A 16,069-nucleotide genomic window follows, 5' to 3' on the forward strand; every position below is an offset into this window, starting at 1 on the left:
AAAAAAAATTAAATTATCTCAGCAAATTGATGCAAAATAAGCGAATAATTTGAGAGGGTCTAAGTATTTTCGGTACCGATTCTACATTATATTGACACCCAAATTGGAGACAGTTTATGACATCCAGTCAATATCAATCTATGTTTTTTTCCGCAATTCAGCAGCATTTGGCAGTCTCTCTGAATCACTGCTCTTTTTCTTCTTTGTTATAGTATTGCCTCATTTGCTATTTTTGTTTTAGTATTGTTGTGCCAAAGATTTTTTTTCAAGTTGTCTAATGGTAAAGTTGAGTTGAATACTATGGAATCTGGTTGATCTGCTAAAGACACCAACTCTGGCAATTTGAGCAAGTATCACAGCCTGGATGGAGTCCAAAGTTTGTTTTAAAGCACCAAACCCTTTTTTTCTCTTTAAAAACAACTTGATGCTGTGAAGTGCACATACCAAGTCAAAATAAAATGGTAACCTCAAACAAGTTTAATACTTCTAAACTGATTGCCACTGATGAAACTCGTTAAGTTCGTTGAGGAACTTGTTAATATACCTGTCTCATAATTTTGTCACCATTTATTTTGATATATTAATTTTGTCTTAACTGCTCCTATCAGCCCTAACATGACACAAGCTCAAAAACATTCCAAACAGATATACACCACAAGTTAGGATAAGATACACACTGTATATTAGGCTATTACTTCATAGTGGATTTACAGGTAAATCAGCCAGCCAGAAAAACATGTAACACACATATGGGGGAAGAAGAAAAAAAAAAAAAGTAAATGTTGGACACGAGAGGTCACGACTTGTTGAATGGTATGGGATAAGGATCTATTGTTATTGAATTATGAGGGGAAGAGGACATGAAGTGATAAAGCCATGCCAGTTGTTTCACTGAATTCATCACTAAACAGGCTTCAACATCTGAGCATCCATTTATTCCAGATTGGCAACCTGACCTTAAAGCACCTTGTAAAATTTCCAGTTTTCTCCCATTCTTTGTGTAATGATGTGTGAAAAGAAGCCATACCTTCTTATTAAAGGCCCAGATTTTGTCCCACTCCATGTTGACTACTGACCTAGAGCCACCCTGCAAAGAGAAAAATCTGTTTAGCATCCAGCTGGAAATATTACAGGTAAATTCATTTTTCCATCCTTTAAATAAATAAACGGCGGTTGTTATTTATCTCAGACATCTAAATGGGTATGTATTAACCATCCTGTATTTGTTACTAATGATTTGGCTCCAGGCAAGCATCCCTCTGTCATAAAGTTGGAATAAACGAAACGGTACGTACAATGATAAAGAAGTACAGATTTATTGATGGCAGTTATGCATTCCCAAGAGCATTATGTTTTTCTTGGTTGTTTTTAAATAAGGTGTATTAATTTAGGCACCACTTAGAGGACAAGAGCAGCATTATCATTGTCAAACGAGTCAAACTGATTTGTTTGGAATTGTCTCAGCAGAGGCTTGTCATTGTAATATCTGATGTCATGCAGAATATTAGGGACTACTTCAAGGAGACACTTTTCATTTGCTTGTTTACAAATAGTCTCTCAAGTGCCTATACAACAAAATGTTAAATTCAACAACCGATGGTGAATTTGTTTTTGGAGACGCGTCTGCAGAACACACCACATATGCATAGATTTAATACACTAATTAAAAATATGGAATTGGTAGGCTTTGATGAATGGCTCCCCCCAACAGGGAAAATATAGAATAAGTTTTGTCTGGATGCTCATTTTTTTCTCTTCCCCCTCTTGGCTGGTAGTTTCAGCTCACCTCATTGCAAGCCCTTAAACACACGTGTCAAACTCAAGGCCCGGGGCCCAGGTCCAGCCCGCCACATGAGTTTATGTGGCCCGCGAAGACGAATCATGTGTGTCAACTTCCATAATTCTGTTAAAATCTGTGCAAAAATTTTAAATTGTCATATTATAAATGGCTGGCAACTAGTTCAGGGTCTACCCTGTCTCCTGACAAATGACAGATGACATTGGCTCCAGCACTCCAGCGACCCTCATGAAGATAAGCGCCTCAGAAAATGGATGGAAATTAATGAGTGCATATAATAAATGATAACATTGAAATATTGCAAGCATTTTTGGCTTAACCAAACATTTCCGTTGATTTTTGATCCCAAAACTAGTTAATAAATTTCATGTGTAAATATGATGAAGCATTCCAAGGTTTTTACGGTCAGTCATAATGGGCCTCTGAGGGAAACTGTAACAACAATGTGGCCCATAACAAAAATGAGTTTGACACTCCTGCCCTTAACTATCGGCCTGGTTGTCATTGTAATGTGTGTGTGTATGTGTGTGTGTGTGTGTGTGCGCGTGAGCAATGCTTTTAATGTCCCTTTCTTACTTTAAGTAAGACAGATTACAGTAATGCCCCAGAAATTTGTGGTTCATTATTTATGAACTAACTTATTTGCATCTTTTCCTGTGCAACCTATCCCAAGCTATTCGCTGAAAAAGTCATTTATTTGCTATTCGCGGTAAGGCTTAGTCCCTATTCCTCACAAATAAGCTTTTATGGTAGAATTAGCACTCTAAGTGATGAATATACCTGTGCTGCGATGAACTGTTTCAAGCCCTCCACTGTCATGCCTCTCCTCAGGACACCTCTAACTGTAGGGAAGCGGGGGTCGTCCCTGAGAGAGTGTCAGTGACATCAATTTGTGCATTGTACAAAGCAAAGTTGGTAAATAAGCGCAACCTCACCATCCATCGACATATCCCTCCTCCACAAACCACGTCAGCTTGCGCTTGGATAGCACCGTGTTGTTAAGGTTGAGGCGGGAGTACTCCCAGATGTATGGCTTTCTGAGGCGCAGTGCATCGATGAACCAGTAGTACTGCTCGTCACGGTCGTGGTACTCGGTGGTTCTTAGTGCATGAGTCACGTTTTCCTGACTGTCCACGATGGGGCAGGCGAAGTCGTAAGTTGGGTAGACGCTAGGAAAGACAGAAGACGTGGTGGTTAGGTTGAAAATATTCCTTCTCATGAACCAGCAAAAATATTTTAATTCATTTAAGTACTTGTATGTCCTTCCCGTGCGTGGGTGGGGGATGTTCTTGCAGCGGTACACTGTGGGGTCCCGCATGCATCCGTTGTTGGAGTTCATGTCAATCTTGGCCCTCATGCAACACATCTGACCACGCTCGGTGCCGGCTTTCATCTCTGCCCATAGCTTCATGTTCTGCTCCAAAGCTAAGATTTAAAAAAAAAAAAATTAAAAAAAAATAAAAAGTAGTATAAACATAAGAATTGTGGCAGATTGAGGCAGCACTTGCAATGATATAAACGCTCTATCGGTCTGTCAAGGTGAAGAAGTGCTCAGTTGAAAGATGAAGCTCTTGATTTACCAGTCTAAGATCTATGTTCTTACCCTCACCTGTGGTGACAGGCTGTGCCCCCAGACCAAAAGAAATAGATCAGGAATTCAAGCAGCCTAAATTAGTTAAGAAAACTATTTGACAACCAAGTCAAAAACTCAGTCACTACACAGCAAATGATTTTATTATTTTGATTTGACCTCACAGCTAAGGAAAATCTAGATTTTACAATCTCCAAGAAATTAGAATTTTACAAACACTCAAAATGATTTGAAATCTGGACATGAGGCTGGACTTGGCCATCTGAAAAATATTTGTCAAATTTCTAAATTTGACTTTTATAATTTATACAACAGTTGTCTAATTTATTGAGATGCACCTGTACATTTTAAAATGGTAAACTTATTTGAAATTGTTTTCATTAATTAATTTCAAATTTAAACCGTTTAATGTGAGTAGTGCATTTTGTCTAAACAAGGTATTTACAAACAAACAATAGTAGATTTCGTTTGTGATTTTCAGGATTCATAGTGGGGGGAGCAAAAAATGAAATATCAGTAAAAGCGGCTGTTTATTTTTTTCCCCCACAATACAAATTAAGAAGAAAGGAAAAAAATTACAAAAATATTTACAGGAAATACATTTTATAGATACATTTGTAATTAAATGAAAAAACTTCTAAATGTATTTTAAAGTCAAATATTCATTTTAATCCAGTGTTTAATACAAGTTGGAGTATAGTTTAGTGCTTTTTTTTTTTTTTTTTTTTTTTATAATTATAATAATCGCTTATCCTCACTTGGGTCATGGATGTGCTGGGAAGAACCAAGTGACGCCCTGAACTGGTCGCCAGCCAATCACAGATCCCAAAAAAAAACCACATCCATATTCACATTCACACCTATGAGCAATTTAGCATCTTCAATTGAAATACCATGCATGTTTTCTAGAAAACAACAACAGAAGTTGATGATTGAAAACTTACACAGGCTTAGGTAGAACATATTTTCTCCACACATAGGGGCTGCATTTGAATCTGGAACCTCAGGACTGTGAGGCCATGCACCCGTGTTGACAGGAAATACTACTGTAATAGTGACACTTTATCAAATACTCTGAGAAATCTAATAAAAATAAAATTTAAATGTTTTAAGAAGTGTGGTAAGAAAGTGAAGAAACTGGTCCAAGCAGGTTGGAACACCTGGCGGAAGGTGTCTGCTGTGTTATGTGACAGAAGAGTCTCTGCTAGGATCAACGGCAAAGTTTATAAAACAATGGTGAGGCCGGCCATGATGTACGGATTAGAGACGGTGGCACTGAAGAAACAACAGGAAGCAGAACTGGAGGTAGCAGAAATGAAGATGTTGAGGTTCTCGCTCAGAGTGAGCAGGTTGGATAGGATTAGAAATTAGCTCATTAGAGGTTGCAGCCAAAGTTGGATGTTTTAGAGACAAGGTTCGAGAGAGCAAACTTCGATGGTTTGGACATGTCCAGTGGCGAGAGAGTGAGTATATTGGTAGAAGGGAAGTAAAAGAGTGAGAGGAAGACCAAAGATAGCGAATGATGGAGGTTGCATCATTGAACTGGATGGCACTGCAGAGAAGACAACAAACGGGTTTTAACCTCTTAGGCGGGGAGAGCCGTTTGCAATTACAGCAGTGCCTTGACATAATTTTTTTTTTTCTGCTTGATTTTTACTTATTCTGATGTTTGAAAATTGAAAATGCAGGCACAGAAAAGTATTTTGGGGGAGAGACAAGGACAGAACGAATAAGGCAACTCGGGGTCAGGAGGCTCCAGGAGTAAAGCCAAGAGAAATATGAATTAGCAACCACCCTATTACTATGGTAACCAGCCGACCAACTGGCAACCATTGTCTCTGTACTGTGGTTGTGTGCGGTGAGGTGTTATGCAGCAAAATTAGGGAAAACTGTGGGAGTGAAGCGAAACGGTCACAGGGCAATGATAGCCAGCAACCGTCACCCCAATAGAGGCCAACCAGCTCCACAAGTAATGTGCGAATGTATGTGTTGCATGTCCAATATCAATGTAAAATAAAGTTTGGAATATAATTTATTGCTGAATTACAGAACTCAATTGGAGTGCAAGTAAAAGGGACATGCGTGTTCCAGACATACTGTTATTCCTGCACTTGGACTCGGTGCGCTGCTCCCGCTCCTGCTTCATTTGCTCGGGGGGCGTGTCGTCGATGTAGGCCTTTCCCTCTGACATTAGCTGCTCGGCAAGCTGCATGATGTTGCTGAAGTGGTCACTGGTATAGGTGAACTGGTCCGGTTTAATTTGCAGCATTGCCACGTCCTCCAGGATCACCTGAGGGGTTGCACAACCTTGTAATGACACTCTAAAAATTCATTCAGTTTCTCACCTTTTCAAAGTCCTCCTTCTCCTTCTCCGGGTTGGTGTCATCAAAGCGCATGATGAGCTGCCCTTTAAAGGTGACCTGGTAGTGCTGGTTGAGCAAGGCGGCTTTGGCGTGGCCTATATGGAGATATCTAAAAGCGAAGACAAAAAGATGAAAACTGTCTGACAAAATGTACTATTTTGCTTCACAAGCAAGTCTCACCCGCTGGCTTCAGGTGGAAATCGAACCACCACCTTGCCCATCTCGGCTCCTGGTAAGTCCACAAACTTGCCGAGGTCAGCCTTCTTCTCCTTGGACTCCAACTGACAAGCATATGATTGAAGCAAAAGAACGAATCAAAAAAACATAGAAAATGGTTTAAATACAAAAATAAAAACATCAAATATAATGAAATATTTTAATTATAAAACAACTTTACCCGTCAGCATCACTTTTTCCGCAGAATTTTTAGCAATGTCGAAAAACGTCTGACAATGAATGAAAAACTAACTTTTTAAATGCCACTATTGTTCCCACTATATATAATACATTACAGTTTACTTTGCTAAATATAAAAAACAAATCTCTACACCAAGACGAAAGCATTTTAACCCATTCCATCTTATTTACATAGTTGGTCTCAGCATCCTCCATCTGTACAATGCCCCTCCATGACAGACATATGCCAAACTTACTTTAAAACTTGATAGCATATGATGAATTTAAAGGAGTTGTAAAATCACACTGATAAAATAAAAATGGCAGAAGATTTGCACGAATATAGTCTTCAATAAGGAACGCATAAACGCCACGATTACACACCGTCAATGTTGTATGACATTACCACAAATTTTATTGCAAATTTACACCATTTACAAAAATCATTTCTCAACGAGGAAAATTCATGGATCCTTCACAATCGGACTGAATCGGTTGTCGAGCCAAGACCAACTAATGAATTAGAAAAGAAACAGACCGAAGAAAAAAAACAACTGAATCTGAATTTCCTGTTCTAAAAGAAGAAGGGTCATCAATGAGGTGCTATGGTCATCCCCCATCGCCTCCTTAGTTCAAATTAATGAGGAATAAAGTGACGGTTTATTTAGTTTGAATTATTTATATTAGTGTTTTAACTTCTCTGTTGAAATGTATTTATTGCTAACAACAAAGATTACAAAAATATTAACTATAAATTAATCTGGGTGCTAGATAAATTGCATTTCCATTCATTTCAATATGAATAATGACCTCAGTTTAAGAACGTTTCCATTTACAAATGAGGTCATGAATTAATTAAATTCATAACCCAAGGTTCCACTGTAATGAATTTAATTTAGTTTCCTTTAAAGTACTTTTCAACAACAATCAAAATACCAGTTTTTAAAATTGAGTTTTTAAAAAAACATTTAAAAATTACAGAAATGTTTCAAAAAAACAAAATACAAAATCTCTAATTATCTTATTTAAATATTAATCTTATTATTATGTATTTTAGTCAATAAATATTACATATTTTTTATAACTTATCACATTTCATGTTTAATGGGAGTAGAATCCTGAATTACAGAATAAGTTACAGAGAAAAACACGAAGCAGTCTGTCATTTACAAGTGTACGTGGCTTACATTAGGCCTGCTTGGTAGAGCTTTCTTGCTGGTGTATTTGTTGTCCAAGCCGGTAAAGGGAACCTGAGAACTCAGGAAGGAGAACCAGCGACTGACATGGCTGAACTCTTTGTCCTTGTTGGCCCAGTCGCTGTGACCTTGAGAAGACAAACAACCAAAATTAAAACTAAAGTGGAGCGGGCCCGAACATGAATGGCGAACATTTGGGGAATAATTGACATCCATTATAAGTGCATTTAATCCTCTGAAAACTCTTGAATATGCAGAGATATGCAGCTAAAAAGCATTTTTCCATTTTAAAAAGTGGGTTGGTTTCCTCCTTTATTCATAAAAATCCCTCCGCCCCCCCAAAAAGTAAATCTAAAATATGAATATGCTAAGGTACGTTTTAAAGCACAAATTCATCAACACTGTGTTTTTAAAAGGTGCTCACCTTTGAGAGCGGCCCACACTGACAGGTCGGCCAGGGTAAGGGCGTGGCCCACCAGAAAGGTTCTCAGCGACAAGGCCTTGTTCAGCTCAGCCAGAGACACGCTCAAATCAGGCTGGCCGCAAAGACGACGGCTGCTGAATTCTAGCCAGTGGTCCACCTGCAGATGCAACACACACACACGCGCGCACACACACACACACACACACGCACACACACGCACACACACGAAGCCAAAGAAAAAGCCAAAAATGCATTTCAGTCTGAATTATAACACACAAATTGGAACTTGATAAGTGTGCAAATGCAGATTGTGTTGCACCATATTAGGGCATACGATGTATTACATTAATAAGTTCAAGCACCTCAGGTTTCAACCTGGTGGAAATTTTCCAGTCGATTTCTGCTTTAAAGTCCGCTTTATTTTGAAGCATTTTAAAAATATTCAAAATTCAAATCTTTTCATGGGATTTTATGTTAATTAACCAGAAAAGAGAATAAGTCAGTGGCATATTCATACTCAAGCATAAATTTATAATTTAAACTACAAAACACCCTGATTGGCTGCCAACCAGTTCAGGGAGTACCCAGCCTCCTGTCTGTTGACGCCTGGGATAGGCTCCAGCACACCCAGTGACCCTCGTGAGCATAAGCGGCAAAGAAAATGGATGGACGGATGGAAGCTATAAGACATTTTGTTTTGTCATAAGCGAATACCCAAGCAAAATATATACAGTACCTCTCTTTGCCCACATGCGAGGATAATAAAGTACCTTAATGGCTCAATTGTTTTTTCTCCACATCACTTTAGTAACGGCATATATGAAGCATGCTCATTTTCGAGTTGGATTACAATAAAGATCCATCTATCCATATAAACCGCTTATCCTTTCTAGAGTGGAAGGTGAGCTGGCGCCTATCTCAGCTAACTCTGGCCGAGAGGCAGGGTACACCTTGAACAGGTCGCCAGCCAATTGCAGGGCATATACGGACAAAAACATTCACACTCACATTCACACCTCCGGGTAATTGAGAGCTTCCAATTAACCAACCATGCATGTTTTTGGGGCGGAAATAGGAGTACCTAGAGAAAACCCGCGCAGGTACAGGGGAGAACATACCTCTACACAGCTGAGGCCCAATTTGAACCCAGGTCTTCAGAACTGTGAGACCGATGTGATAACTAGACCCAAGGTCCTGATGTAAGTGTATGAAATCTTGCGGGATTATGCTAAAATATATTTTATCCAACTATATTTAACTTTCTGGACCAAAAGCCAACCTTCAGTTTCAGTCTGGTTTATTTCTGTTTATTCCAATGAAAAGTTTCCAACTTTGAAAACTCACAGAATTTTTCACCCGTATACACACCTCAGTCTGCTCCATCAGGTTGGCTCCATATAGGCCGAGAGATGGCGCCACCCGCGCCAGATAGCGAATGATGGAGGTTGCATCACTGAACTGGATGGCACTGGAGGGAAGACAACAAACAGGTTTTAACCTCTTGGGCAGGGAGAGCCGTTTGCAATTACAGCAGTGCCTGACATATTTTTTTTTGTACCCTATTGTGTTCAGCTGCATAGCCAATCTGATCTATCTGCCCTTTGTCCTGCAAAGGTTTTGAAAGTTTGAAATAAACCCTCTGCTGGATTTTTACTTATTCTGTTTATTGAAAATGCAGCCACAGAAAAGTAGGGGCAGAGAGCAGGCAGGAGTGATGCAACACATGGCTGAGTGTCATCGCCAGCCCTACACTGCCCTCCCGCAACTGACGGGAGTATGATGGAAAAAAAATTGGAGATAGAAATTTAATCAGTTCAGTGACCATGCTTGTAATTTGTATCACTTATATGTCAAATCATCTTTCTTTATTGAAATGAATGGAAATGCCATTAATTCAAACCAGCCTGCCCTAACCCCCCAAAAAGGGGGAAAAAAAACTGTAATTGAGTAAATTAGTTTGTAAACATAAAAAATTGCACTTTTTAAAAGACATTGATGACATAACGGGATAGAATTTCTTGAAAAAAATTATCATTTTTGTCACACTTTGCATGACTTGAATTCACTATGTCCTGTTGCCAGGCTTGGCCACCTTCAGGCGGTATGACAGACAAACTGATGGCAGCGCAACAATGGCTTTTATCTCCTAAAACTTGTAAAATCGGGTCACTTGTATCTCAGCCCCCCCACTCCCAGGGCATCCTGCTTACTCTGAGACTTGAAGGCGGGTGTCCTTGCCTTCCTCCAGCGATAGTTGCACACTTCCTTTCACATGCTCAGCAGTCAGGAGGGCTCCTGGAGAGACGGCAAGATGTGAATGTGACAATCTCAGAATGAACAACAATCATTCTCCTTCAGCGTTTTCAAATAACTGAGCCTCCACTTCACTATTTTGCCACACAAAACCAGCCAAACAACATCAAGCTTTAGAGACTTATGGCTGCTAAACAACACTCTGACTGTAGCCATTTTGTATCGAAATTGAAAATCGCAGTTCCCAAATACACAATCCTGCATTGTCCTAAAATCGGGAGAACTTTGGCTTGACCTTCAAAAGACCTCAAGAGTAAGGTCAATTCCATTGTTTTAGTTGTAAACTGCAGACATTTGGGCTTCAGATCAAAAGACGAATATGAGACAAGCTTCAAAATTCAAGCTTTTATTTTGTGGTACCTGTTTCCAACAATTCGGGACAGATCACCTTTTGTTTGAGGCCACCCACTTTTGAATTGAGCAAAAGTTTGGATGAGCCATTATTAAATGAAGCCGACGTGAATAACATTTAATACTTGGTGGGCTATCCCTTACTTACAATAACTACATTAAACCTGCACCCCCACTGACTTCACCAGACTGTTCCAATCTTCATTTGAAAAGTTTTTCCAGGCCACACATCAAATGAGATCCCTGATTACCAATACAGTAGGAAACAAAATTCAATTTCCAACCTTATATGTATTAATGTCTGACGGTGTAACATCTTCAAATTAGGTTTTACATGATCAGGATTTCTGGGGACGATCACTGAACAGCGAGTTTAAAAAAAACGATAACCAATCATCGACCCGATCATAACCTGGAGCAATGACTATTTAAATGACATTCATTTACTGTATAAACGTGTACTAATTGTTCAAAAATTATACATTTACAATAAATAATGTGTCTTTGCCCATCTATTTATAGGTGACTTGCAGATGACGTCACATCCGTTTTGAATTTTTTCTGGCCGCCACATTGGGAGGTCTCATTTCGCTGGTTACATTAGATTACATAAGACGCTTTTTGACTTCTGAGACGATGGTGCATACGTGTTGTGTTATTGGCTGCTATAACAAGTTCAGCAAAGAATGGAACAGACGGTTTTTCCGATTTCCGAAAATAATTAAGCACCAAAGACCCCAAACAGAAGAAATGTAGAGCAAACGGCAAGCGAAGTGGCTCAGTAATATCTCGCGTGCAGATCTCACTCGTCCCACAGTTTCAAGTCGTATGTGCAGCGATCACTTCATAAGTGGTAAGTTTAAGCCTAGTATTGCACTTTGACCATATCCTCCTACCGCTATTTATACATGTATGTGTTGTTTGCTGTGTTTTATATTACAAGACTAACGGTGTTTGATAGGTCTACATGTACATGTACATCGAAATCGGTCGCCAGTGACAGGCTTTTCATCTATAGTACAAACGTATGAATGTGTGTTGTGCGTTTGCTGTCTGTTTACTGTCTGTAAACGTCAAATTATTTTTAAGAAGGAAATATACCGTATATATATTAAAAACAACACGAGTATGCATGTAGCACCTACCACCTACCAGGGGATCATTCACGCTAGCCCTAATACAACAGTAGCGGCTTTCTATATGCTGACATATGAGTAAGGCAAATGTGAACAAATAGAAAGCCACTACTGTTGCATTAGGGCTAGTATTACTATTAGGGCTACATTCAGACATTCACGCTATAATTTGTTAGTACTTAGTAATTTACACCTTGTACATTTTAATTATTGTCACATTACTTAATGCTCCTTGAAATAAATTTAAAAGATGGTGTAATATTTATTTGTCATAGATCTTTTTCCATAATTGATCCGATTTTTCGGACCTGAAAAGGCCATAAAGGCTAAGCAGAAACAACAACCACAGTGAGTTACGCACTCTGTCCCGGGTGATTACAAGTTACTTACTCGGGCAACAATTAAAACCTTTTCTTCAGACAACGTTTTGCAGAGGACACTCTGAATCCACCCGCTTACGAAGTAATTGTAAGCCTCCAAGGACTTGTAGGCCTTCATCTGTTGGTTAGTAAGGCTGTTGGTTGTAAGCACCAAGTAGTTCACAATGTCGGGGTATTCCACTCTCGGCCAACACTTTTCAGTCGCAAAATCAGCCTTCGATAGACTATACGGATCCAGATCAACTGATGAACTGATTTTCTGCCTGTAGTAGGGTTTCAGATTAGCCGACAGATCCTCGAAATACTTGGAAAACGCCATAGAAAGTGCAGATTCAATGAACGCGATGCTGGTATGTAGACAAACTTTAAGAACTGTTTACAACCTCCCAACATGGCCGACACACAAAAAATTATTACCCACAATGCACTTGCTCTGAAGTTGTGCAAGTGACCTATATCAGTGAGGCATAGTGACAGACTGACCAAATTAATGGTGTTCTACTGGATAGCAGGAAGTACATAAAGTAATTAACTTGTGACATTTCTCGTGTCTGGGTGTATTGTGAGATTTTTCAATGAAGTATGTGCCTTGACTCATAAAAGGGTCCAATTTGCTGCTCTTGTCACCTTGTGTTGAACAGAATGGCAGCATGTTTACACATGACTACGAGCTGTAGCACTTGCTTGCTAGGATATGTAATGTTTTGTTGATGGCTTGTGAGTTGTATCATATTAAAAGTACATGAACATACCTCAAACAAGCCTTTCACAAACATCCGTCCCTGTGCGGAGCACTAGTGACCACCAAAGCACGTTTTATACCCCCCATTTTCGTTTTATAATAGTACAGCCGGCGCAATCTACTTTTGTTCTTTTCCCCACAGCAACGAATGTATCCAGTTGGATTTGAGTTGACCAGATAAAGCCTGGTGATCACGAAAAATGGAATGCGGTGTCGGAATTCAATATTTAGCGAAAGACTTTTGTTATCATTCACAGCTGCTTTATTTTTCCTGAATCAGGTTGCATGCTAAATTTTGTTTCACATCACAATACAGTGTCATGACTTCGAGTAATGTCGGCATCCCCATGTATGAAGAGTTCTGGTCATAAATATTGAATCACCTCAATATTTAAGATTGTCGGCCTCAACCCATTTCAGACCGTTACTGTCAGACTTTCGTTGAGATTTAAAACAACCGAACTGCCTTCATGTGTGTACCAGTTCTTTGACTGTGTCAGCCCTAACTGTCCTCTGTGCATTCAAACCGTTTCTTTCGTTTGTTGAGATGATTATGTCGTCATTAAAACGTTACCTACATCACATCTGTCATTCGGCAAGTCATTCTCTTGCATCAGCATGCAGTACCGACTCAACTCCGGGTCGCTGTTGAGCCGCTTACACAACGCTGTTAAACCTACGGTTAGCCACTATACGGTACACGCCTTCACAGACCACAACCGTATTTAATATTTTTAAAAATGTGCAAACAGACAACATGCACGGGGGATTTTCGTCAGAGCCCTCAATCGTTATGGCTCATTCGGCATAGCGTGTGCGCTGATGCAACAACACGTCAAACATCACGTCACTTCTGAGTTATTTTAACGTCAGTTAAATAACAATCCTTATTACGAAGAGAGGTATAACACGTGTCGACCTAATCACAGTGTCGACCTAACCACAGTACAATCAGAATATTTAAGCGTTTTTGGTATGAAGCACCTGCAATTATTCGGCAGGTTTGTTGCTTGTTTTGAGTGCCACGACGACAGGACGTGACTGACTTGACATACACGCCCCGCAGAACTAAAAATGGCTTAAGTCTTAAAATAAGAGTTTTTGCTCTTTCCTTTTGTTGCTTTGGTCTCGCTAGCACGCACTATTTCCGATTATAAATCGTTATTTTACCATTGTTTTTAATGTACTTTCGTGGTATGGTGTCAGTCCAGACGTCTGATGTAATTTAAAAGTTTTTTTTCTCCAAATAAAAAATATATAAGCAGATATCAGAGTGCAAATTATGAGGCTCAATGGCCACTTGTGTACCTTTCTGCGACTGGTGGACACGTAAACGTGCCAGTAGCTAGCTAGCCGGTTGTTACTCGTTGGCATAATTCTTTCGAAAACTCGGCCGAAGTTGTGACTCACCTAAAGGCGGGTTGCTAGTGTTGATGATGAGCTTTAACGGCATGGTGTGTGATGGTTGGGTCTTCTCTCCGTGTACTTAAAAGCGCCTACAGCTCCTGGTGGTGCAAGCAGTCAAGCCAAGCCCGACAAGCACGCCACATTCAACCGCAAGAGGAGCCAGAGGAGGGCGAGCTTCTTCGTGGTTTAGTCTGGCGACGTCGACCCAACTACGGGGCTCACTACTGCTGCTCGGCGGCGCAACATTTTCTTCTTTTCCAACGTTCAAGATTCACAACTGCATTAACTACTGGGTTGAAGTGTGAATGATCAGAGTACGTCCGTACATATGTACAGTACTAGGGAGCAAAACACACGCAGAAAAAACAAACTGTCTTGAAACAAGATTGCCTTGATCATTTAAAAACTGAATCAGGGCTTTGAGCTTCATTTCTTCAATCTTCAGTACATTTCTCAAATGAAATACTTGAACCCCATTTTTCATCTCATCTTTGTCTCCTGTATTTTTATAGAAATACTGTCCCGTGTGAGTTCCATTCCAAACAGATCTTTATGTGCTTTTTTTGCAAAATAAGTGGCTACCTGATCATTCCCCTTTAATCAATTACGTGTTGGAACTTACATTAGCCTGACACTCATCTCTAATTTACTTCATCTATACAGTACTATATCTCAGAAATTTCAAATACCTCATCTGTTGCACTTTGTGATACCATGTTCTTTCAGGACAATAACATTAATAAAGAATCTGAACAAACTATAAACCACTTCAACCTATTTTGTCCAATCAACTATTGTGCCATTATAATTTTACTGTTACTGTTACAGTACTGCTAAGTGATCTGATGCCCGCGTTACCAATGAATATAGTCAAATCAGGGATGACACATGCAAACAATGTTCCTCCATTCCCAGTATCTTTTGAACATCCATCCATTTTCTGAGCTGCTTATCCTCACAAGGGTCGCGGGACTGCTGGAGTCAATGTCAGGTGTCATCAGGCAGGAGGCGGGGTACACCCTGAACTGGTTGACAGCCAATCGCTGGGCACATGGAGACAGACTCTCACAATCGCAATGTCCAATGTGGGAGCAAACCGGAGTGCCCTGAGAAAATCCACGCTGGCACGTGGAGAGCATGCAAAGCCCGCACATGTGGACCTCGGAAGTGTGAGGCCAATGATCTACAGCTGCGCTACCGTGCTGTTCAAAATAAAATAATTCATTCACTTCTTAGGACAATGTAGGAAGATGTAAGAAAACCTCGTCCAGCATTCTGCCCCTAATCTTAATATAATAATTGCCAGTTTCGTGGCTGTGAGAAAACATTTCACAAGTAAGTTCGAAAGATTTACTTTGACGCTGTCAAACTTTGTTTGTAAAGGTTTTTTTTTTTCTGAGGTTAATTCACTTGAACAAAATTTTGTGTGCGGTTGTTGTTGTTCAGTGTTCACTCTCTGCTTCAACTTTATAGGCCGACGGTTTTTTGCGATGTGACTATTTTCCCAAATTTCATCCGTGGATAAGCAAGGAAACACATTAAAGGAATATAAGAGTTTGATCTTAAAGTAGTTCATTAGATGTTGCTGCATCCTGTGTATGAAAGTGTGAGACTGTAAAGTGGTGAGTGTGTGACTGGTGGAACGAAACAGGGTATGTGGTGCAAGAATGTGCAAGAAAGGAATGTTTTACAACAGACGGTGCAAACTGCAAGGAGAGTGCGGAGACGAGAGGACTCAGAGGCAGTTGGTGGAAAAACTACTTGTCAGGAAACCACCACCAGGAGGAGCCAGCACGCGACTCTGCAGGGGAGGAGTCGGGCCAACATCCGGCGGACCCAAGGAGCTCAATGAGGGAGAGCGCCAAGGATACCTGCAGGAGACACAGAACCAATAGTGAATCGGTAGATTGTACTTTAAAATTGTTCTGGGAAACTCGGATGAAGAGTACGTCTACTGGTGGCAACAGAGACG

General features: G+C 40.0%; 1 protein-coding gene across 2 annotated transcripts in view; it reads right to left on the reverse strand.

Moving 5' to 3' along the window:
- The window catches only part of eprs1 (glutamyl-prolyl-tRNA synthetase 1), a 33,443-nt gene extending 19,008 nt beyond the window's left edge, over positions 1-14,435 (reverse strand). Inside the window, exons 1-12 of one of the 2 annotated variants that reach the window (XM_061814806.1) lie at positions 14,101-14,435; positions 9,979-10,063; positions 9,137-9,236; positions 7,769-7,925; positions 7,336-7,472; positions 5,933-6,033; positions 5,735-5,861; positions 5,487-5,679; positions 3,052-3,223; positions 2,734-2,967; positions 2,579-2,663; positions 1,028-1,087 (exon numbers count right to left, since the gene is read on the reverse strand). In XM_061814806.1, coding sequence (XP_061670790.1) covers positions 1,028-1,087; positions 2,579-2,663; positions 2,734-2,967; positions 3,052-3,223; positions 5,487-5,679; positions 5,735-5,861; positions 5,933-6,033; positions 7,336-7,472; positions 7,769-7,925; positions 9,137-9,236; positions 9,979-10,063; positions 14,101-14,143 — 1,494 coding nt within the window. In that variant the 5' untranslated portion in view covers positions 14,144-14,435. The remainder of the gene's footprint in view (positions 1-1,027; positions 1,088-2,578; positions 2,664-2,733; positions 2,968-3,051; positions 3,224-5,486; positions 5,680-5,734; positions 5,862-5,932; positions 6,034-7,335; positions 7,473-7,768; positions 7,926-9,136; positions 9,237-9,978; positions 10,064-14,100) is intronic. The other variant, XM_061814805.1, reaches the window with a different exon arrangement.
- Between the last annotated feature and the right edge of the window lie 1,634 nt (positions 14,436-16,069).

Source organism: Syngnathoides biaculeatus, chromosome 3, assembly GCF_019802595.1.
Source record: "Syngnathoides biaculeatus isolate LvHL_M chromosome 3, ASM1980259v1, whole genome shotgun sequence".
Lineage (NCBI taxonomy): Eukaryota > Metazoa > Chordata > Actinopteri > Syngnathiformes > Syngnathidae > Syngnathoides > Syngnathoides biaculeatus.